This window comes from Hirundo rustica, chromosome 3 (assembly GCF_015227805.2).
Source record: "Hirundo rustica isolate bHirRus1 chromosome 3, bHirRus1.pri.v3, whole genome shotgun sequence".
NCBI classification, from domain to species: Eukaryota; Metazoa; Chordata; class Aves; order Passeriformes; family Hirundinidae; genus Hirundo; species Hirundo rustica.
In genome coordinates this window covers 49,446,856-49,471,468 of record NC_053452.1, presented here as the reverse complement: position 1 = coordinate 49,471,468, position 24,613 = coordinate 49,446,856, and the positions used below count along the sequence as shown (strand labels likewise).

The 24,613-nt window shown below is 39.1% G+C and overlaps 1 protein-coding gene across 1 annotated transcript in view; it reads left to right on the top strand.

The window, feature by feature from the left end:
* Positions 1-22,803: 22,803 nt before the first annotated feature.
* ADGB (androglobin) overlaps positions 22,804-24,613 on the top strand; it is an 86,150-nt gene continuing 84,340 nt past the window's right edge. The window contains exons 1-2 of the mRNA XM_040058131.1: positions 22,804-23,054; positions 23,300-23,444. Of these exons, the coding sequence (XP_039914065.1) occupies positions 22,933-23,054; positions 23,300-23,444 (267 nt within the window). The 5' untranslated portion in view covers positions 22,804-22,932. The remainder of the gene's footprint in view (positions 23,055-23,299; positions 23,445-24,613) is intronic.

Sequence of the window (24,613 nt, the reverse complement as noted above, 5' to 3'; positions counted from 1 at the left end):
ACTGGTAGAATATACTCGTTTTGATACAGGTTGTCAATGCTGAGGCCAGTAGTATAAAACTACCTGCAGGATGCAGTCTCTTTTTTTTTTTCTGTCACTTGTCCGAGGAAAAGAATTTGAGCTTTAATAGAAGGCTAGTCTTACTTTGTGCTGCAAACTGTAGTCTCACTACCTCTCTGTAGAGTGGGAGCATTGTGGTATTTGAGACTGAGCAGGTGGATCAGGAAAGCTGATTCAGTCAGAACAAGAAAACTGTAAGACTGGCCTGAGGAAGGAAATGGTAGTGTCTCTGTGGTAGAGGGAAATAGGACTGCAGTTCATAGAGAAGTGTGTAGGTTAGTTAAACTAGTAATGAAGCCTTATCCTAATTAACCCAAAAACTTTGATTTGGAAAAATAAGTGGAAGACACAAACAAACAGTGATTTCAGTATAGGATTTTCTGATGTTTCTTAACTTCAGTGGTAGAAAAATAGGAGATATTCCAAGTTCCAGAGTTTTGTTTAAACTTTGTGTCAGGCCTGTTGAACTGTATTAACTCCTTAGATTAAACAAATCTTTGTTCCTCTATAACAATTAATCTCTAGGGAGTAGTTTAAGTCATTCCTAGAGCCCCACTACTTGATGTCACCATGGGTGTCCAAAGGAGTCTGTGACTGTGTGGAAAGTCCATGCTGGAGCAGGCTCCTGGCAGAACCTATGGCCCCATGGAAGGGCCCATGCTGAAGCAAGTTTTCTGTCAGGCCTTGGCACCCTGGGGCGGGGGGAGATCCATCCTGGAGCTGTCTGTTCTGAAGGACTGCACCCTGTGGAAGCAACCTACACTGGAGCAGTTCATGGAGCCCAGGGGAAGAACTCACACTGGAGAAGTTTCTGGAGCATTGTCTCCCATGGGAAGGGCCCCATGCTGGAGTAGGAGAAATGTAAGGAGTCCTCCCCTGAGAAGGAAGGAGCAGCAGAGACAGTACGTGATGAACTGGCTGCAAACTCCCATTGCCCATCCCCCTGCGCCATTGGGTGGAGGAGGTAGAGAAAAATTGGGAGTAAAGTTAAGCTTGAGAAGAAGGGAGAGGTTGGAAAAGGTGTTTTTAAGGTTTAATTTTTTTATTCCTCATAATCCTACTCCAATCTGAATGGTAGTAAACTAATTTACCTCAGTCAAATCTGGTTATCCATGAGAACAACTTATGAGTGATTGCTGCTTGTTCTTACTTCAACCCATGAGCTTTTTGTTGCCTTTCCTCTCCTCCATCCAGCTGAGAGTGATACAGTAGCTTTGGTTGGCACCTGCTGTCCAGCCAGGGTCAACCAACATACAGGCAAACGGCTTTGCTTGAAACATAAAGAATTGCTGTTTTCGGCGGCACTTTGCCAGGAGATATCCAAAATCACTGCCTTCTTGTATTTAATAGTCTAAGGAGCAAGAAACTTCCATCAGATTGTCCACTAGGATGCAATTTCACTTCACTGGGTTATTGTTTTAAGCACAGTTAGGTGAGATGACTTACAGCTCAAATGGTTATGGTGGCCCTTGGCATATGGATGATGGCATAAGTGTGACAATAATTTATGTAATTTTTATGGGTTTCAGAAGTAAGAGAATGTGAACTGTTGTAGTTTGGTTTTTTATTATTATTTATAGAAGATTTGGTTTAAAAAATGGGTTTTATTTGGTTAAAACAAGTTAGGAGACATATCAGTTTATGGTCTTGCTTCTAAATTTCATGAAGAATGTTAATTAAATTTCTATTAAAATATTTTATCCAGAAATTTTACATTTTTCATTTTTCAAATAGTACAGCTTTTTGATTTTAGCTTGCATATTCAACTGCAGCCCCACTTAAAACACATTAAAGTTAATCACTTTTAAAAAGGATTTGCTATGATCTGTGGTGTGTGTCTGCTTAGAACAGGAAGACCTAACTTTTTAAATCTCCTGCAAAATGTTACATCTTTAATAGTAAAAAAAAAAAAAAAAATGTAAAAACCAAAATACTAAAGTAAAACAGAGAACTGAGATTCAATAGATTCTGCAGTTCTGTTGTTTACACTACATTAAGTTTGTATATTCTCAAATTAAAAACAAATACCCTTCTGTCCCTCAGGCTACTGTCACAATTTCATTGTATCTTTTAGCCAATTATCTAGAAAATTTTAAAGAGGTAATACTACTTCCTCAGTCCATATCCCAATTTTCCAACAGTTACAGTAGCTAAAGAGTCACAGTTGTCTTATTTAACTCCAGATTTCAGAGAGAGTTTTCACATTGCATCAAACACAGATAGCCTTTCCTTTTGACATAGGAAGATATCTCTGTATCATCACTTGTAAATTTACAAAAGAAATGCAATGGCTGTGCATAGTTCACTGAGCTACTTGGATTTTCCTCTGCTGCCTGCTCTTGGGGCATACATTGTTTTATCCCTGTGTTTGAGTGGAGAGATGATCAAAGCTGTGGTGGTCCCCAGTTCACACTTTTACCTAAATAAATAACTGCTCAGGAGCAGTCCCATTGGACGTGATGGTATTGCTGTATTTAAATTGGACTTGAGCAGCTGCTTGATATTTAAGAGAATGTTTTGGGTCTGTGTTTCTCCAAATTGAGATTATAGCATGAGAATGTGATAAAATGGTGCTCTAACAAATAAAGAACTTGAAAATAAAAACAGTAAAGGGAAATAGTAACATAGGACTCTGGTGAACCCCACCTTTCTGGCACAATGTCAAATTCAAGAGAGGCTGGAATGCTGGAAAAAACACGTCCCTGACAAAATCAGGTGAGACATGGTACCATAAGATATTTTTGCGTAGGCAAAGACTATTTTCTGTTATGCAGCTGGCTGTGTCTTATTCCATCAGTTTACTCAAGAAAACTCTCATATTCCACTTTATTCCCTAGCTTCACGATAAGAGTTAACAGAATAGAGCTGCCTGTTTCAATCCATTGGTTTGAGGATGATTTTGCTCAAATTCAGTTCCCTGGCCTATGTCACCTCAGTGACTGTTCCTGACTCAGTGCACAGAATTCCTCCCAGGCTTTATCACATTTTGCAGTGTTTTTATTTTCTTAGGCATTACTGTTTGCCACTCACAATTGCTCTGGTTTTGATCAGCCTTGGCTCTTTTCCTGATCCTTCCCTACCAACTCTTAAAGAAATGCCAGTGCACTGCTGTCCTGTTCACAGTTTCCCACTGCCCTGGAGACCTTACATCTCTTCCACCTAGCCTTTCACTTAGCAAGCAGATAAATGAGAGTATTGGAAGTTAAGGGCAATTGGGTTTTTTATCTCTAATTGCATTAATTTCAGAACCTAGATTTTTCTATCATTTGATGAAAAGACACAAGGAAAAAAGTCTCAAAAACAAAACACCAAAATCCTTTCATCTCGTGACTGTTGCAACCTCATACTTGAAAATGAAGCATCTCTTCTTACAGAAGCCTCTGGCTGACTTTGACCTTAACCCGTTTTTTCGTGGAAAACTCCCGGAACCACAGAATGGGTGAAATTGGAAGTGGTCTTGGAAGATTATATAGTCCTACACCTCTGCTCACACCTGGAGTAATGCCCAGTTTGATAAAAACTCCATAGTCTTGTTGGTGTTTGACCACCTTCACTGTAATTAAAAAAAAAAAGGAAATACATTTTATTTTAGAGAGAAATTTCTCTGTTTAAATTCTCACATTGATTTTAATCCTGTCACTTGGCGTCTCTGAAAAAAATGAGTGTCTTTAGCCTACTCATCAGTTATTCTAGACATTCTGCTTTGCCCCCTTCCCACACTCCTTTTCTTAAGGCAAAAACTTTTACTTTCTTGTTCTGGAGTCGTTGTGCCCTCTGTAAAATCAGAGGAGACTTAAGTCTGGGCCTCAAGACCCCTATGGGCCTTTGGTTGGGTTGCTGTTCATAGTTATTTTTCTACTCTCTCCAAGTACTATGTGTTGCTATTAAAAAAGTGCTAAATACTTAAGGTAAAAAGGCTGCTTTCCTGCAAGTGACTTGCATGTGCTGTAGCTGTTGATGAGATGCTTTCAGGGAAAAACAAAGAAGCTGGTGTTTTGAATGGTATCTTAGAAGAATGATGACCAGAAGGTCATCCATCCATTACTAATCAGTACGTGCTACCTTAGTATTTGTTTAGTGACATCTCAATGGGTTCCTAACACTTGTTTTGTTGTCTTGTGCATTTATTCCACATTTTCTGTCAGGCTGCCTCTACCCTAACAATTTCTTTCCTTCAGGGAGTGTCTGTCAGATATACTTCATGGCTTGAGACATTAGAGCAGTGAAACAGCCGATGTGACTTTGCAGACTCTTTGCCAGTTAGAAAACTAGCTTGTTTGAAATTCAGATTAATTTATCTTTCCAAACAAGCTGTCCTTGTCATTGCTGTTAGGTTATGGAATTCTAAATGAACTTCTTGCATAAATAAAAAGATCTAACTTAGTGGATGTTAAACTTGAGATTTTTTTTTTTTTTTTTTTTCCTTCACAAAGCACCTAGATACATGCCATCACTCTTAGCAAACAAACTTATTATAGGATTTTATGGTAAAAGGTTAGGTCCATTCTGAACTTCCTGTGTAGTAACTATAATTTAACAGAGCAATGAATTAAAGGCTCTGTACTTAACTATGTCTTTCTGATTTCTGCTCTTCCTCCTCTACCAACCAAAAATGTTTACAGACTCAGGCACTTAAATTTCAGTTACTTTTATGCTGTCTTTCACAAAAATGTATTATGAAATCTTTATTTGCTGAGTTGCCACAAACCTCGTTGGTCATGTGGGATCAAGAAGGAAGTTTTCCTACTCTGAAAACTTTCACAAGTGCCTCTTACATTTATACATATGTTTCATACATTCTTTCCCATAGTATTTTCTCTGTCCAGTAAGTATAGGAAAGGAAAGGGCATTCAGAGGAATCGAGAGTCTGTAATTTCCATGGTGTTTTTATCTGCATTCTGGGTCATAAACTGAATCCTTTCCCCCATCTACAAATTGGCATCAGCATCCAGCAGGTGTGGAGGTGAACAGCCCTGTGCTGGTACTGAAGAGGTGTAGCCAGATGTTTGAACTCACCTCTGTCTCTGCTATTATTATATCTCTTTGCTCTAATCAATGTTTGATAGCACAATTGTATGAAGAGAAGACCAGCTGTTCAGTTTGGACAGAAAGAAATAAAATTGAAATGTTTACTTAGCTCTCAAGTGAGAAGTGTCCCAAAGTACCTTATTTTAGATGAATGCTGTTGGACATTAACGCTGAAGGAAATGCCAAGCTGTGGCAGAATTCTGCACTTTGAAATTTAGGAGTGTATATCTGGCTACCTGTCATCTTGATATAAATCAAGATCTGACTTTTGTCTAAAATAAGCCTCTAGATGTAGCAACATCTGCTTATTTATCCTCCTATTTTTTCATCTACTGATGCCCTCTGCAATTTGACAAACAGATTTTCATTGATTTTTATATTTGAAAAAGACTTAGCTTTAATAAGAATAAACAAGTATATTCTGTTTTAGAAGGATTTTTCGTCATTCACTACAGATCGGGAAACAGCAAATACAGTGTTAGGAGCTGTTAGCAGTAATGCAGTCTCTGGAATGTGTCTGAAAAAGTCTGCTTATAAACTAAGCTGAAGTCAACTATCTGCTGAATTCAAACCCAGCAGATTAATGCTAATTTTATCTGACCTTGGTGGAATGGCATTCACTTTGGTAATCATGGGCTTCATAGCAGGAATTAATTAATTGCCTCAATCTGAAATTAAAAAGAGAATAAAGTCTTGCATAGTCTAGCTCTAAAATTTCTCCAGGCTGCCAGGGCAGAGCTGACTCATATTCAAGTTGCCCATCGACCAAGGCCCCCAGGTCCCTTCCTGCAGTGCTGCTGTCCAGCCTCTGTTTCCCTGTCTGTCAAGCACATCCAGGGTTGCTCCGTCCCAGGCGCAGAGTCCCGCACTGGTCTTGGGCAAACTTCATACAAGTGGTGATTGCCCGGTCCTCTCACTCGTCCGGGTCTCTCTGCAGGGCCTCTCTGTCTTCGACAGAGTCGACGGCCTCTCGCAGCTGATTATCACCGCCAAGCAGGCACTACGTCCTTTGGACAGATCCCTGAAGCCGCCGCAGGAAGCGGTACGTTACCCTCGAAGCCAAAGCTTTGCCCGCCTAGGCATTTCACGCCGTTCTTCGGCTCGTCGAGCACGGAGCGGGCTGGGGCGGGCGCGGCCCCTCGGCCCTGAGCCGCCCGCGCGGCCCCTCCCGCGGCCCGCGGGGTCGCCCGGCAACGCGGGGACGCGGCGGCACCGGCCCGCGGCCATGGCCTCCAAGGCGGGCAAGAAGAAGGAGCTCTCCAGCCGCGCCAGCGCCTACTCCAAAACGTGAGAGCCCCGGCAGAGAGGGAGGGTGGGCGCGGGAGGATGGCAGCCCCCGCCGGCCGCCTGGAGACCCCGCCGTGCCCGGCCTGGGCTGCTGCGGCCGCCTCCGGGGCCGGCTGGGAACTTGCCCCGAGGCTTCCCTGCCCCGGCCGTCGGGGCCGTCGGGATCGGAAGGCACCTGTGCGAGGCGGCCCGGGCGCCGTGGCGCCGGCCGGACACGGGTGCGTGCCCGTAAGCGCCGTGCTAAGAAAGCTCACTTGCTCGTGTGGGCGCTTCGTTAAAAGTGGTTTCTAAAGCCGAGGTGGGGTTTGGTTGCTCTTGGGGTTTTGTCTGTCTGTTCAAACTGTGTAAGTTGTACTCCCTCCCTCCTGAGGACCTCGGGGCGCTCCTGGCGGGTCTCAGGTGCCGTGCGTGCCTTGGTACGGCCCGGCCCTGCACACGCACCTCGGCCCTTGCGCACAGCCCGGGGAACGAAGGCTTCAGATGCTGCTCGGGAGCCGTCAGAAGTAAAGAGCTCACTGAAATGATCTTGGGTTTAACAGAACCTCGAAGCTGTGAACCAGGACAGTAATTTTGGCAATGGGGCCGCTCTGTTTTCATCAAGTAGAGGAACCAACCTAGCTGCAGTTTTGGGGGCGAGATGATTAGTGACTGTTCTAGCACATCAGTTTCACTTACAGAAGGGAAAGACAATTCCCGGTGTTTGGAAGATTTGCTTTATGTTTGTTACAAAGAATCTGAGAAAAGAAAGTATGATAAAAAATAATTCTTCCTTCCTATTAATTTCTTAAATTTTTCTGTGTAATTGGCGTCTCTTGAGGTATTTTTAAATTATTTGCTGTTTGCTGGGTGTTTAGTGTGAATTTGTATATTTCTGTGTAAATGTCTATTTCTTCCTGAAAAGACAAATAAATAGAGAACACTGACATTCACTGTCACTGTTTTGACTTGTGAGTTCTGTTTCTATGGTGTTAGCAGCTTTCTCATCCTAATGTAAGCCTGAATGCATGGCGCTGTCAGGATTCAAATGAAAAAGCATCTCATGTATGCGCGTATGGCCTCTGCTTCTTTTTTTTCCGCCATAAAGGAAGGTTTCAGTTGTATCACGTATCTCTCTCCTGAAATTGATCTCAAATGGCACTTTGTGCATATTTCATATTTAGTTACACAGCCTGTACTACAGAGTAATTTCTTATTTCATATTTCCATATTTCTATTTTATATTTCACACCTTGGTTCCCATTTTGCTAACTTTTCTGTTGATGATTGCCAGCGGCTAGTTCCTTCTCCCCACTGCACCCTTTGTTTAGTAACTCTGTTGTTGTTTTGGCCACAGCTGTGCTGTCCTTCATATTTATTGCTTCAAACAGCTGCTTTTTTTTTTTTTTTTTTTTTTTTTTTTTCCTAATGATATTTAAGCTATCAGGGACATTTTTGGGTTTAAGCTGTTGGAGAAAATAGAGCGAAGTTATTTTACATAAGATGGAGTAGCTTAAAGATGTCCTAGTGGTGGCTTAGTGATTTTCTTTCTTCTGTAGTCTAGTAATATGTTACACTAACCTGATTGAAATGCACAGAATAAATTGTTTGTTTGTTTGTTTGTTTGTTTGTTTTCTTAAGCCTATAACTTTTGTTTTAACTGTAGCATGTCTTTTAGGTTTATCTTGTGATAAACCATAGTGATGCAGAGTGCTCCTGCCATTCTTTTGTCATTCTGAAATGTTACTAAGGCCTTTTGGATAAATGGATGAAAAAATGTTGGTTTAGGTCAATGCAGGTCTTTCCAAGTTCAGCAAATGACTGGATAAGCGTTGACTAAATTGTCAGGAAAGATTTTCCTTTGAATCTGTTGAGCTGTGGAAATTAATTTAAATCAAGGAAGGCTATTGACAGTTTATTAAATCTTTGTGTACATAACTTTTTATCATGAAACAAAAATTTTACTGAAAACATAGACCTATTTTCTCATGAAGCTGGAGAGAATACTGCTATAAAATAGCTGAAAATTTTATTTCAGCACTTGCAATGCTTTCAGTCTTATTGTTTTGCTTTGTCAGTTTTAAGTGAGCTGATCAAATCTATTCTAGTACAGTATTTAGTCTCAGAAAGATCATCCTGCTGAAAACCCACATGTATCTTAGTACACTCTCATCAAAGATCTGTATGAAAACCTGGTGTTGTAGAACTCAGTGAAAATTGTTGGTAGTTGAGAACTGAACATAGTGGGACTAAAAGTTTCCCCTTGGAAACATTTTTAACATCTTGAATACCCTTTCTTGTCTCTTGCCCTTGTTTCTCAGATGGATTGGAATTTATATGCCAAAGTCAGAATCAGAAAGATATTTTAGCATTCTTAGTCCCTCTGAAAGGACTGAAGCATTGAAACAGATCCTTCTTTTCTTTAGTCATGCTGTATGCCAGGGGGTTTCAAACCTTTTTTATTGCACAACTTAATTGGTGGAAAGTTTTTGAGTGCACCCTTCCTATATATGTGTATTTATTCCTTTAACAGTTATATACTCACACTACTGAAGCTGTAATTTTTTAATTTTTTTTTCCTTGTGTGCACTGCCTGCTTTGGAGACTGCTGCTATACGCTACAGAATTTCCGTGGGAGAGAACAAGCAACTAGGCAGTTCAAGATTTGATCTACAGTTGGTAACATTTATAGGGAGCTTTTTCTTTGGATTAGGCTTATTGGTCAAAAGTTAGAACCATAGGCTGTGGTGATTTATGCAAAATGGAGGCTGTATGTCATTTTCCAATTTTCCACAATACTTCTAGACTGCTTTCCCCTTTGTCATAGCATTTGTGATTTGTCAGAAGAGTGGGAATTCAATTGATAGCAGACAGATGGATATATTATTTCTTTATTTGGAAATGGAAAGATGCTGTACAATGAGGAATGTCTGTGTTACAGTGAAGGTGTAATACAGATGTAATCTTGGTCTACAAGAACAAGATACACACATCATTAATTTATTAGAAAGTACAGTTTTAGACCCAAATGCAAAGAACATTCAATTTTCTGATATAAGGCTTAATCTGTGTCATTTTTAAGAACAATCAGAAGAGTACTGAGCTGGTTCTGCCAGAGTCTGCTCTGGGATAAAATTAATAGTACTGATGCTCTTTATAATTGTTGAGAAGAACTGCTGAACATGGTGATAAAGCAACTGTACTGTGTAAGCCTATGATTCATTCCTCATTTTGTTTGGTAAATCCTGTGTTGAACAGGGTGCTTTATGTTTCCTCAGGTAATGATTTTCTCCTAATACTAGGCAAGTGTCGGTAATGATTATAAATGTTTTATCAAAGGCAATTTACCAAGTCTTTTTTTAATGGGTTGTGGAAATTAGAACAAGATTAAGATTACAGCTGTATACATCGGAGATATAATAATTACTTCTTAGATATTTGGATTTCAGTAAAGCTTTTGATACTGTCTCTCACAGTACCCTTATGGATAAAATATCCCAAACACAGCTGTGTAAACACATAATGGATGGGTGAGCAACTGGCTCATGGGTTGGGCATGAAGGGTGATAGTGAATGGGGTGACATCAGACTGGCCATCTGTTACTAGTGGGGTTACACAGGGCTCTGTCTATGGCCCTGTGCTTTTCATCATATTTATAAATTACTTGGACTCGGGACTCGAAGGGACACTGAGCAAGTTCACAGATGATGTAAAATTGTGAGAAGCTCTTGACTCCCTCAAAGACGGAGATGCTGCAGAGAGACCTCAACAGATTAGAGAGATGGGCAATCACCAGCAACATGAAGTTTAACAAAGTGTCGTGCTGGATTCAGCACCTGGGATGAGGAAATCCCTGGATATATGGGCAGACTGTAGAATGAAACACTGGAGAGCAGCACCTCAGAAAGGAACCTGGGAGTCCTGGTCAATGGCAAATTGAGTATGAATACAGCCCTCTGGAGGGCCAGCTGTGAGAAGTCATATGAGGAGCGGCTAAGGTCACTTGGTCTGTTCAGCCCCAGGAGACTGAGGGGACACCTCATTGCAGTCTTCAGCTTCCTCTCAAGGGGAAGAGGAGGGGCAGGCACTGATCTCCTGTCTGGTGACCCATGACGGGAACTGAGAGAATGGCATGAAGTTGTGTCAGGAGAGCTTTACACTGGATATCAGGAAAAGGTTCTTCACCAGAGGGTGTTTGGGCACTGGAACAGGCTCCCCAGGGAAGTGGTGACAGCACCAAGCCTAAGAGAGTTCAAGAAGCATTTGGACACTGTTTCTGGGGACATGGAGTGACTCTTGAGGTGTCCTGTGCAGGGCTAGAAGTTGAACTTTGATGATCCTAGTGGAATCCAACTCGGAATATTCTCTGATTCTCTCTTATATGTGTTCATTCTGTTAACCAGCTTGTTCAGGATGTTTATGAGACAGAGGCAATTACCATAAAAATATTGTGTAAATCTATGAAAACCTAAGTACTGTGACTATTCCTGTCTTTGAAAGAGAAATGGATATTTGAAGCCTGTCTGAGAAAATGTTGCCTTGTAAGTTAAGTACTCTGTTGTAATTGCAAGATAGATTTTCTGGTTTATTTTAGAACAGAGCTTGTGGTTGCAAGAACAAAAATGCTAAAAATACTTTGTCTTTTGACTAATACTGTCTTTCTAATAGTAAACGTGACTTGTTTTTATATGTCTGTAATGATCAAAATACTGAATAGAAATGTGAATAATATAAAAAAGAAAAAGACTACTTTTTCTTTAAACAATTTGTAAAAAAATCCTGAAAAAAGCTGTCAGTGCTTGCCAAAAAGAATTAATGTTATAATTTAATCTGTTTTAGATAAAATTAGTGCAGAAATCTTCTGGGAGTAATGTGTACAAACATCTGTGCAATATATTTTGATCACCTTAAAATCATTTTACTTAATTTCTAGTGAGATCAAGCTGCCTTTTTTTTTTTTTTTTTTTTTTTTTTCCCCCCCCACAAGTGTTTAAAACAGTCAGGACAGTACATCTGAACTGAGGAAAATCAATCAGGATTATGTGTGGATATATTGCATTGTTGGAGTGGGACCTCAGAAACATATGGCAAAGGCAGGAAAATTCCTCTGGACTTGCTAGCCAGACTTCCCTTGAGTGTCTGCAGGATACTCCATTGGGTCTCTCTTCATTATTGCTTTCTAATTACATAGCAATTCCCTCAGGAGCAAGGCAGCTGCTGGAGATGATGGGCTGAAGAGCTCAAAAGAACTGCTGCCCTCACTGCTTTTCTTAATTGCACCATTAGAGGCTACTGAGAATCTGATCTTTCCCAGCTTTCAACAGCTATGGTGAAAAGGAATTGATGTCTTTGGTGGTACTGAAAGAGATTCTGGCTAGTAAGAATGGACAATGAATTAAAATGCTTTTAAATTAATTTGATGAAGTTCTATGCCATCAAGCCCAATCTTCTGAATTAAACCTAAGCCATCAGCATCTATCTCAATTAGGGTTTGGGCTATTAGGCACAAAAGTAAGGAGTTAATGGTCAGTGCCAAGAGAGGCACATGATTTAGGGGTAATTGTGGCACAGACAGAGGTCACCAATGTATATAGGGGAAGATCAGAGCAGTGCTGGAGTTCTTTTTACATAATTCAGTATATTTGCTGCTGATGTATCCTTAAGGACCAGCAGAGACAGGCTGAAGCCTGCACTGGCTGGAAGAAATTATTTTTTAGCTCTGTTGATTGCGATGAGTAGCAAGTTGCTGCGCCAATGCCTAGGATTACCTGATGTTTCTTATTAAGATTAAAGGATGGGACAATAAAGGCAAAACCAAATAGTGGTATTGCTAGTTCATTCTTCAGTTCCCATATGCCCAGGATAAGGTTTCAGCCACGGCTTGTGATTGAGGTATTATCCAATGCCCGCATTTGTTCTTTAGGTTTTAGAGAGTATAGACTAACCAGATTAATTTTTTGATGTTTTGGGTTTGTTAGATAGGATGAAGGTTGAGAATGGTAAGAATTCATGGATAAGAGCATGATAATTTAACTTGAAGCTTTTAGTGTTGTGCTGGACCTCTCATGTTGGTTCATGTAAGTTTTAATGGATGCTAAAAATTTACATGGAATCAGTGAACAAGCCGGCAGAAAATAAACCCTTTGAAGGTTATATAAATACATAGCAACTACATCAAGCTTGGGAAGTGCTTGAGCACTAGTCTTAAAAATACTTAGAGACTGTGAAAGTATTTGACAAATATACTACATATACCTTTATGCTCTTTACAGATTTTCAGTTGTAGTATTAAGACAAGGTGTTGGGCTGCAATTCACTCATTCTCTCACTCAGTACTCCTGTTCTCCTGTTTGTGGTCCGAGGGAGTAGCCCAGTGGTACATCTTTGACTTGCAGCATGTTACAATGTTTTATTTGAGGGAAGGGGTTGCTGTGTTACCATAAAAGCTGGTTACATCTGTTTGTAGGTGCTTATGCTTGTTTTTGACTGTGCATGAGCTACAGAGTTGAGTGTGCCTTGGAGGTTATAACCAACTTCTGCTAGAGACTTGAACCAGAGTGAACATTTTGGACTAAAAACACTGAAGATACAAGCCCTGATTTTGCATTTTTTTGATTAGGTGTACCCATTTTATGGTTAATTCTGCCTGATTTATTGGTCTGTCTTTAAAAATATAGTTTGCTTCAAGTGTCATGGTTTAACCCCATCTAGCAGCTCTGACACACACTGCTTGCTAGCTCCTCCCCAGCAGGATGAGGGAAGGAATCTGGGTAAAAATGCAAAAGCTTGTGGGCTGAGATAAAGGCAGCTTAATAGGTAAACAGCAAAGCAAGAAAAGGAATTCATTCACTGCTTCCCATGGACAGGCAGGTGTGCAGCCATTCCCATGAAACCAGGGCTGCATCACATGTAATGGTGACTTGGGAAGACAAATGTCATCACCCCGAACGTCTTCCACTTCCTTCTTCCGTCATGCTGAGCTTTTATTGCTCAGCATGACAGCACATGGTAAGAAAAGTCTCCCTGGTCAGTTGGGGTCAGGTCTCTGGGCTGAGTCCGCTCTGGTCCCTTGTGCGCCCCCAGCCTATGTGCTGGCGGAGCCGTGAGAAGCAGAAAAGGCCTTGACTCTGTGTAGCCACTGCTCAGCAACAACTGAAATATCACTGTGTTATCAACACTGTTTCCATCAAAAAACTAAAACATATCCCCCCTACAAGCTGCTCTGAAGAAATTTACTTTCAATCCTCGCCAAACCCCGTACAGATACTCACTGGACTTTGCAAGGAAAAGATTTATGTGAAAAAATTTAAACCTTCCACTGCATTCATAAGCTGCTTTACAGTTGTAAATGGTAACATATTACAAGATTTTATACTCCTACTACAAAGCTGATTTTTGATAATTCAGGAGGCTCTTCTGACTCAAACAGCTCAGTTCAGATCCTTTCTAATCAAAGCCAGTTAAGGCTTCATGAGATCTGTGAGTGATGGATCTTGAGCTACAGCAGTTATTCATCTCCAGTTTGCAGCTACTGTCCTGACAAAACTGAGGATGTTTTGAGAGCATGGTCTCCTTTAGCATGCTGTTAATTGCAATCGAAAGATAAACTTTGTTTGTTTGTTTGTTTGTTTGTTTGTTTGTTTGTTTGAATGTCTGCAGCCTTTTGGAAGGCATTTCCTGGTCTCTCAAATAATTTAGCCACAACATAAATCTGTAACGGTCCAGGATTACAGGACATCCAGATGCATAACTGAAGGGAAAACTATCTATGTATCTTAAAACTTAACCATCTGAAACACTGAGCAATCAGTACCATCCTGCACATACTTACTTTCCCCAGACATAACAGTGTTAGAGAATAAATGTGTTGTGATCTTAGGTTCATGATTGTTCTTTGGAAGTTATTTATTGCATCATTGATCATCTGCAAGCTCTATTACTACACTATTGTATTAATACCTAAATTCTAAATTTATTGTTTTTTATTGTCTATTCATTTTGTAAGTGTTGGAGTCCAGGGCATTCCTTTGGTTGCCCTGGAGGGTCAGGGACCTGGGCAGGGGGGTCTGGGACCCCAGCCCAGAGCTCAGAGAGACACTGGCTTTGATTTCAGTCCATGGGAAAAACTTCCTACACTGAGAGAAGGTTTACAGGCCACAAGAATGTGAGAAATAGTAGTTTAGCTTATCACAGAATGAGAAAATAGTAATTTTAGGTTCCTAGCATTGAAGTGAATGGGGACAAGATGGAGAATCTGGGGCGTTGTCTCCTTCTCCTTCTCCTTCTTCTTCCCTCACTCCATTGCTGCATTGACGTGGCACAAAGTAGTTAGTGAGGATTGGGTCAAAGTAAAGATGACCTTTTTAGTAATAGTGATAGACATTAGTAAGAAATAGTAAACAAGAAATACGTAGTAATTAGTATAAAAGATAAGGACAGCCCAGCTCGGGGGGAGACGTGAGGAATCCATGCAGCTGCGAACATCTTGTCGGACTCCAAGAAAATTGTAAGATAAGAAACAATAAACGAAGTATGCAACCTTGAAAAATCTAAACCTGAGAACTCCGTCTCTTCCTTTGGCTCGGCTCGGAGCTGTGCAGGGGAGCCAAGGACCCTGAAACCACCTGAATTTTGGGGTAAGCCCCCGACATGTAAGTAATTCATATTTATAAGGGCAGTAAGTAGTATCAGAAAAAAAAAAATTCTAAATTAGACCTAGAATTTCTGACCAGAAAAATGAAAGCTCTTGCTTTCAGCACCTGTGCTTCATTAATTGAAGTTTTTTCAGTGTGTAAATGCAGTACAACTTTACATAGTCAATTTTTTGGTACTTTTTATTCCCTTCTACTTTTAACTTTCTTTTAAGTTTCATGCTTTGTGGTGAGATAATGCCTTTTTTTGCCTCGGGTAAATATGGTAAGCATACTAGAATAGCACATAAGCTGACTGGTAGCCCGGGCCCGAATAGGAAGGCCGGGTGCCACCACAGGATTTCAAGGGCAGAAGTCCCTTTAGGTGGTGAGATAAGTGAGAGATGGGCAGGATTTGGTGACCCAAAAATGAACCACTTTAATAGGAAGCAACAAACAAACAACAAACAGCAAACCGAACTCAGTATGGGGTTCACCAAAAGTTATGGGCTAGAGGTAACAGTAACTTATATAAGGTAGAACAAAGGCGGAGTCTGAGGGCAGGGAGCCAACTGGGAAAAACGATTAGGAATATGGAAAAAAAATGCCACAAAAAACAGTCTATGGTAACAAAGGGAAAAAAGAACTTTCTAGACTAATTAACATAGAGAGCTCCCATGGGGCCTTGAGGGTGAGATTTTTTTCTCACCATGACCAGGGTGATTTTTCTCATGCCCTTAGCTCAAGGCTTTCTTTGACCCCAATAGCTGACCAATAAGTTTAACTTTTTATTAACTAGATTATGTGTTAATTAGAAAAGTATGTATTCAAATTAACTTTCCTAGTTAATTCTAATTAAAACAAGGAACCCCTGAGAGCTCAGCCTACTTGATCTGTAGATTTCAAACTCCATGGACTCATGGGCATGAAAATATTAAGTAATTTACTAGTAGCAATATCACACTAAATATTGTAGTCCCTACTGATCATAGTTTTAGGTTTTTCTTTCTGTAAAATTCTGACTCTGTCTGTCAGAGAATCTTACAGGCAAACACTCTGTGTGCCCTTGGTTGGAGAGTGTACAATCAGACTGTGCAAGAGGAGCTTTGACTTCTATTACGATGAACAGTGTAATGAGGTGTGGTGGTGAAAAGCAGCTTTCAGCAGAACTGAGTAGCAGAAAATTTGCTGTCAAAATAAAAATACTAATAATTGTGCTTTGAAACTAGAAAGCATTATTAAAGTATCATTATTAAAGAGACTCTGTTTGCTGAGGATTATTCATCTACTTAAGCAGAATGGTCTTTTATCTTCTGTGAACTCTCTGTAACCACCACAGAAGAAATGGGTTTTCCTGGTTTTCTTAACAATGCATGCAAAGTGCTTTTTAAATGAGTTGGCCTAAATCCACAGAAGTGCATGCTCTGCCATGCAGAGACTTTTAGCTCTTGGTTAATTGTTCAGGTACCATACAGAGGGCACAAGAGGTTTTGACAGAAGCCAAGAAAGAAGCAGTGCTGTGGAGTTTATATTCTTCTTCTTGATACTTGAATATCAAACTTTAGTATCAAAAGCAGTCTTCTTACCATTCTTAGAGCTGGGTCTAAGGTCAGGTTATAACCTTACAATGCCTGTTCATTTGCTGCTAGTTGGAAGAAGAGCACATTGATCAGACAGAAATTTGATCTGCAAATTAGATGTGGATGTTACTTGCTTTCAAATCCGTGACTTGTTGGAAAACTGCAAGATACAGCTCGAACCCCTTCTTGTCTGTGGCGGTCTGTTCACTTGGCCGGTCACTACCACCTTTTGAAACCAGTTAAACTCAAAGGCTTTGGACTGGCTCACAATCCCACCTGGAGCACAACTCAGAGTCAATCATAGCCATCTTGGAAGAATCAGTCAGAGATCACTTCTTTTGGCTGAGATTGGCACCTGAAAATGACCAGAAAAGACATTCCTCTTTCCAGGTTCTTGCTATGGCATTACCTAGGTACCGGTATATCATATTTCCACCTGTAAAACTGGATAGAAACTGGATAGAAAGCCCACCTCTGTAGGCTGGTTTTGTTTCTTTACATTACAAGTGCTCATTTAAGAGCTAGATAAAATAGTTTTTCTGCCTTGGCAGGCATCTCTTGGAATTAATTTTCAATGTTCTACTCTTGGGAATGTAATTTTAAAAAATAAATTTGGAGGATGTCTTTTAAAGGTTTAAGTGACTTCCAGTGTGGTAGAACATGAAAGGCTGTCAAATGAATGACTTCCAGGCAATCTGATGCCTTCCATTGTGAAGAATGTTTTTCAAATAAGTAAAAAGTATTTTTTTTCTCCATTCTGTATTTAAAGCTTTTTTATAGCAGATCTTTGGCTCCTTAGAATCAGGAGCAAAGAATTTTCACTACAGCTGTCTCAGCATAGAAAATGGTAAGCTGAGATTTCTGGCATTGCTTTTGCAGGCTACAGGGTCTTGGGCAACCATTTTAAAGCAGCACGTACATGATATTTTTTTCAAGTATATAATGTCACCTGATTTTACTTCTGTCTTTGAGCAGTTTGCCAATGATAGTTTCTGCTATAGAAACTATTCTTCCTGGAATGCAAAAATTGAAGGGTCAGGGTCCAAAATTCTAACATTGTACATGAGCTTGCCATGAGCATGAAAGAGGAATTCCTCAAAAAATTTTTATTTTTGCTTTACATAGATTTTGTCACACAAGATAAAACAAATCCATTGTGATCTTTATTAAGTATTCAGTTGTTTATCAGTCTGTTTGTCACAATTTTTTTGAATGCATCTTCATTTTCCCCCCGAACGCGCCAAAGTCTATTACTCAATTCTGTGATTTATATTCAATTTCTAACTTCATTTTTTTATATAGCAAAAAGGTTTAGTTGGGATAAATGGATAAAAACAGCAAAAGATACTAAATTTTAGCTGGAATTCTAAAATTATAAGGATAAGAATTCAGACAATATTTATAGGGAAACAAATGGAATCAGGCTGAAAACAAGGAGAAAAAACAAACAAGCAAAAAAAAAAGTTTTAAAATATTTAAAATACAATGCTTCTAAACCACCATTTTCTATTAACTTTTCTTTCAAGTAATGTCCAAGGCATGCTACTAATGTAAAATTTGCACAAGGGATTTGACGTATTGGGTTTTTCTTCCCCCTCCTAGAATTAGGAAAGCAAACCAAGAAGTCATTACTTGGTTTCCATTAATGTGAAGGCAAATAAAAATAGAATATGTAGACTTCGAGCTGGCAAAGCTAAATGTGAGGCTAGATAACCATCTCTCTTAGCAAATGTGTGTGTGTGCCTCCAGAAGAGGCTCGTTCTTGGCAAATTACTGAGGTCTATTAGTAGTTTGTCTGACACCTACAAGGATGTCAGCTATGTTTAGAAATGAGAACATCACACTTGGAAGTAGTGATCTAAATTTAAGACCCCTTTAAAAATGATATGTCTATAAAGAATAATCAGGTGGTGTTCATCTTTTCTTTCTATCATCACTTTAATTTTCCAGTTTGAGCTTTCTTCACATAGAGAGCACTCTGTGCTTTTTGAGGAAGAAATCCTACGCCAGTACACAAAAGTGAAATGACAATAAAACCATAGGCTTTTGCAAGCAACTGTGATCACAGCATAGATGGTTTACAATTATTTGTTCTGCTCATCATACCTTAATGGCATCCATGGCTTGAGTCTCCCCAAATGTGAGAGCTCTCAGCATGTAGAGTAGAGTATTTTGCTTCTGAAGAGAATCCTATAAGTTTCTGCTCCAGCACCCAAGATAAGACTAATAGCAAGGTATTGTAAACAACTCATTCATATTTTGGTTTTATTTTGTAATTGCTGCTAACTCTTTTAATCATCAGGACAAGACTGTATTGCCTTATTAGCTGCTTATTAAATTGATTGATTGTGACTCATTCTGCTCGTTTCTCTTCTGAAGAATGGCACTAGGTATGAAGAAAAAGAGCAAAATCATTTTGCCAGAGAGTTACTCATACTTGGCCAAACTTTCTTGTATCCTTTAGTGATTCTTATGAACTTGAGTGTTACCATGGTTTCTGTTCCAGGTTTCTAAGATATTCAGATGCTACTTTTTAAAAATAATTTCAGTAATTGTAGTTTAAAAGAACTTTCTGCTATAAATAAGGTCTTCAGAGGAGCCTTTTGTCTCTGAGGTTGGAAGAGACAAGAAAAACTTAAGTAGCTTCCCTTAAGGGCAGATTTCGAGAAAACATTGAAGCATCTTTGTTCTCTGCCCTCTTTTTCCTAATACAAAAGCTTTACTGAGGAGAGAAGGTTTTTTTATGACTGTTCAAACAATCCACAGAAAGGGACACTTTTTTTTACTGCCTCTTGGTGTCTTCCTGACTTCCAAAATAACCTGCATGCTGTCATGAAAATATTGTCTGATTATCCAGAATGATATGAGTATTGGGAAAGGAAGGTTGGAGTAGCCGTGCTGTTCTGAAAGTACCTACCAATACTTCCGTAATTCTTGAGAAGGCTCCCTTCAGTTTTGCTGGGTTTCCTCTCTAAGGAATGATCATAGATAATTTACAGGTAGATTTATCTACTTTAGGAAGAAAGTATTTGCTTCCTACCTTCCTAAACTCCATTAACCAAGCAGACAAGATCTTACTTGGAGAGTGTGGTAGTGCATATGTCTACAGACTAAATGACTGTATTACTCGAGAGCACATTTCCAGTGGGCTTGTTTCCTGTCTCTCTATTGAATCTGAAGTTTCTGAAACACTTGGGTTGCAATCTGTCTGCATTTTCCCTCTTGTGCTTGTCTATCCTGGCATACCCTCTTTCCCCTCTTGGCACTATATCAATTATACCAGTATTCTTGAAGAAGCTGCTTAAAGGGTTAGAGGTGAATTAGTGCCAACTTCATGGTATTTCATTTGGCAATTTGTTCCTCCTTTTTCTCCTTTAGGGTTTATCACAGGATTAAAAAGAAGTCTGCCAGTAAATTGGTTTTTAAAATACTGTTGCACAATGAGTCCATCCAGCCTCAGCATAAAATACATTTCATTGTCCTTGTATCTTACAATTAATTTCAAAGAATTCTCACAGTTCTATTATTCAATTCTTGTAATAGAGGGACTTCTTAATAGTATTGCTCAAATGCTGCATTTTTAATTAATTTAGCTTTTTTTTTTTTTTCATTTATTTATTACTTATATTTGGAGACCAATTAAATTGCAGTTATTTGTGAATTTTCCAGGTCTTATTGAATTATCCTTTTTGACATGCCGTTGCATTAGACTTCCACAACTTAGTTTAGGCATCTCAGTCATAGGTAGCATTGTTCCCATGTCTTCCACACTGTTAATGCTGAGTGTGTTCTGTTATGTCAGTGTGGTGGAAGGTAATTTTCTGTCTTAGTGTAATAGTAAGCTAAGTCTTCCATATCTCATTACTGCATTTTAAAATTATGGTTTTTTTATTATTCCATTATTGTCCCAAAGCACTCAGAAATCTTATAGCAAGAAACGAGGAAAGGCTCTGAGTAGTAACATGGTCTAGTGGAAGGTGTCCCTACTCATAGCAGGAAAGGTGGAACTAGATGATCTATAAAGTCCCTTCCAACCCAATCCATTCTATAGTTCTACAAATTATTGCAATTATCATTAATTTTATTTGTGAATGGTGTCAGAATACCTTTATTGTTATCAGTAAATGAAACTTCCATGCCTCTGTATAAATATGTAAAAGAGCAAATGCAGATTTAAAAGTAGAAAAAAAGATACAAAAAATTTAGGGCTAGTCCTTAAATGTTTAAAATTGCTATGTATGCCATTCATATTTCACCTGAAGTAAGAAAAAAGTACAAAAAATGAGATTTTTTTTTGTTTATATATGTAACAAACTGTCAGGAATCATATTTAAATAAGTGTTAGAAGTGTTCAGGTTTCAAAATATCACAAACGTTGAATCTGTTGATACAACCACCACTTAGTTTTTCATTGTTCTTCATGTGTGTGGTTAGCACAGATGCAACAGTTTCTTTGAAACAACTGGAAATGATGCAGAGAAACTGATAAACACCTCAGGGTATTTCAACTGCTTGTTAGATATTATTAAATACATAATGAAGCATCATTTGAGTCTTTAAGAAAACACTGGAGAAAATATTATACCACTAATGTAAGATCAAATGTAATAGAGTCAATTTACAGATGGCTGAGGTGGCAAAGATGAAAAAAATAAAGCCAAGTATGACTCTACAGAATACATCTTCCTTCCAGTTAGAGAAGTAGAAGCTATGTTTGGGTGGCTTTTGCACAGCAGAAGGCACAGATGGTATTAAATTTTAACAGCTGTCTTCCATTGAGAGTTACTGGTAGTGTGGATGAATGTGGTTAGTGCCTAGACAGTGAGAAATCTTTATTTTTACCCATGTCTTTATCCTTACTATTGCTAACAACTAAGTATTATGGAATTATAGAAAAACATTGATTGAACTGTGCCTCTGGGAGCCATTTAGTCAAACTCCTACTGAAGCAGGACCAGTTTACATCGGGTTGCTTAGATCCATGTCTGTTTGACTTTAAAGTGTCTCCCAAGAACTGTAGTTACCAAGATCCAAATCACACTCCAGTCAACTCTCTCAGTACCTTTGTTCACATTGCAGCTAGTCCCATGCAGCTGTGTGTGTCCAGTTGGCTTAAGTGCTGCCCAGCTCCTTCCTCTACTGTGGGTAATGCTTCACTCCCACAGACTCTGTAAATAGACTCTTGGACTGGGGAGAGCCAAATTTGCCAACAAACCCCAAGAAACAAAAAATGTTGAGTATTTTGGCCTTTCCCATGTTCTTTGTCACTGCCACTGAGCAGCAGACATGCGCTTCCTTATTTGTTCTTTGCTGCCAATGTACTTATGGGAGCTTTTTTCTTTGTCCTTAACATCCTCTGATTATTTCTACTCCAGCTGAGCTTTTGCTTTTGTAGTTTCACTGCTCTACACTTGAGCAATACCTCTGTTCCCCCAAGTGACTTGTCCCTGCTCCCACTTTCTGGGTGATGCAGCTTAATAGTATTTTCAGGTATCATTTGCTACAGGTTTTCCGTAGTCAGACTACTCATTGAAGTAGTCTGTGTTTGACTTGAGAATGTAGTTACGCATTTTGTTGTGCTTTTATAAGAACAATGAATAAATATTCTAGCTAATTCAGTTTTTCAGCACTTTGCATGCACTGGAAAGATTTAGGTGCACTAGTGCTACTTTGTGGCTATGAACACATTGTGTATTAGTCTTGTGAAAATCCTTTCAGCCTCAGCAAAATTATTGCCAGGCTTGGGAAACCCAAGAAGATGGTAGTGAGAGTGCTGGTAGCACAAGCAGCCCTGAGAATGAAACTACCCGGAGACAGTGCTGGCTAGTCTAGCAGCTCACAGATTCCTAAAAGTGGGAGTCCTTTTCCCCAGGACATCTTTTATCAATGGCAAGCTCCTTTTGGTTATCTAAGGAAAAAAATCAGAAAAAAAGGAAAGAAAGCCTTCAGATGGGTGAGTTGAACTGAGTGATGCATGCTAGGTCTAGCACAGGAGAAAAAGGAGAACCATGTGGCTTGAAGCAGGGGAAAAGGAGAGGGAAGAAACTGTCCTCAAATTCTGTTTTTATGCTTCAGCTGCCCAATTTACTTCAGTAGAATTCCTTGTATAAGCACATTTAAATATTTTGTTGATTTATACCTAATAACAACATTAAGCACTGTGAGAGGACAGATAGAAGTAGTGCTGAAGGTAATCTTGCCCCCAATATATTGCAGCTGTGTAAATTAACAAAGAGTGAGAACAGCCTTGCCCTCACAGCCATGAGTGTGATGAAGGAGTGAATTAGCTGGTTGGGAGGCAGTCAGAGTCTGCTGGCTGTGCTGTGAGGAGGATGGGTCAAGTGGTTGTGCAAGGAACAGATAAAGTAAGATGCTATATGATGGATGGACAGGATTCGGTGGTAGTGTAAGGGATAAGAAAGACTCAGGAAAGGGTGCAGGAAAGGAGGCTATATTTTGTGGTGCTGCCCATGGGAAGGGCATAGAGAAAAGGTGAGTGCACTGAGGGGTTACTAACTACCTGATGCTTGAGGCCTTTAGTGTCAGTTACACCTGAACTGTCAAAGCACTTCTATAGTTTTGCTTATCTTAGTGACAAAAAAGTTAACATAGTTAAAAATGCTAAGATTTCTATTACAGTATGTTAGAAAAAATAATATTTTATAAGATAAGAGTCTTCTTACTATCCTTGTCTAATAATGCTGTTCATTTTTATTTATGCCATGTGTGTTTCCTAGGTCATCTCTGCCTTCCAAGGCAGCTGCTTCCCATGAGAAGTGGAGATTTCCCATTTGGCCAGAATGGAATGATGCAGATGTCAATGCAGAAAAATGGGATGGTGGAAAAGCTGGGAAAGAAAAACCTGGGAAAGGTCAAATTTCAGTAAGTTTTGTGACATATATTATTTCCACTTAATTTTTTGCACTTATATTTAATAGAGTATTTGTCACAACTTCAGAATAGGTGTGTTACTGATAAATATTTTAATTTTCAATCATATACTTTCAATATGTTTAAGCAGTTGCCTTCTAAACTACAATAATAAACCAGAATTATTGCGCTGTTTTTAAAATGAACTTATAACATATCTGTGGCATTAATTTGGTATATTAATGGTTTTAAAAAAATACAACCCCCAATTGATTTCGTAGCATAACTAGAACCGAGGATGTGGGAACAGCTGCACTGTTGTAATATGTTGGGGCACTTCAGTTTCTGTGGGCTCAAAAAGTTTGGTGCTTCTGTCTTTATTTTGGCAAAAATAGATGTTGAAGTACTTTCTTTTGTACACTGCAGTGTCTGGTCATGTGAAACACTGCAACTCTACTATGTAGAGAATGACTTTGCAGAAAGTAAGGACCTGCCAGATGCAGAAAAAATTCTGGTTTTTGAATTTGGAATGTGGTAAAAGTGACATGGTTTTTTACTCCTTCCAACTGGTTATCATTGCAGAATGTTTAGGTCTTTTATACAGAGTAGTAGTAAACTTAGTACTTAAAGAATTTCTTAAACTCAGCATTTTAAATTGAAATGTGAAATCCATTAAATACTATGCTTTGTCATGTATTTTATATGCAAATTCTGCATTGTTCATATATTTCTTCTGAATGTGTCCTTGTGTACTATGTCTGTTTCCATATATATTCCTAGATTTTTTTTTTTTCTTAACCCAAGGTTGACTATATTATACTCCTATGGGGCCAAAGAATTGTTTTGAGAGAAGGTATATGTTTTGTACCAAATACTGCCATTAACTTGTTAAGGGAATAATTTTCCTTTGTGTCCTTCTCCTGTTCCATTACCACATTTGGTCTTTGGGCTGTATTCAACATTTATCTAGCACTAATTTGTTAGGTCTACTAAAATAACTATATCTGAAAATTTTTCTTCAATTTTAGCAGAAAGGGTGTTCTGAGTTGTTTCCTGGACTCTTCAGTTTAGCTACCAGTTTTATGAAACATTGCTCCTTTAACATGTTTATAGGAACTATATGTCAGTCAGAGCAGATGAATTTACAGATTGAATGTATTTTGTAATGTACCATCTTTCAA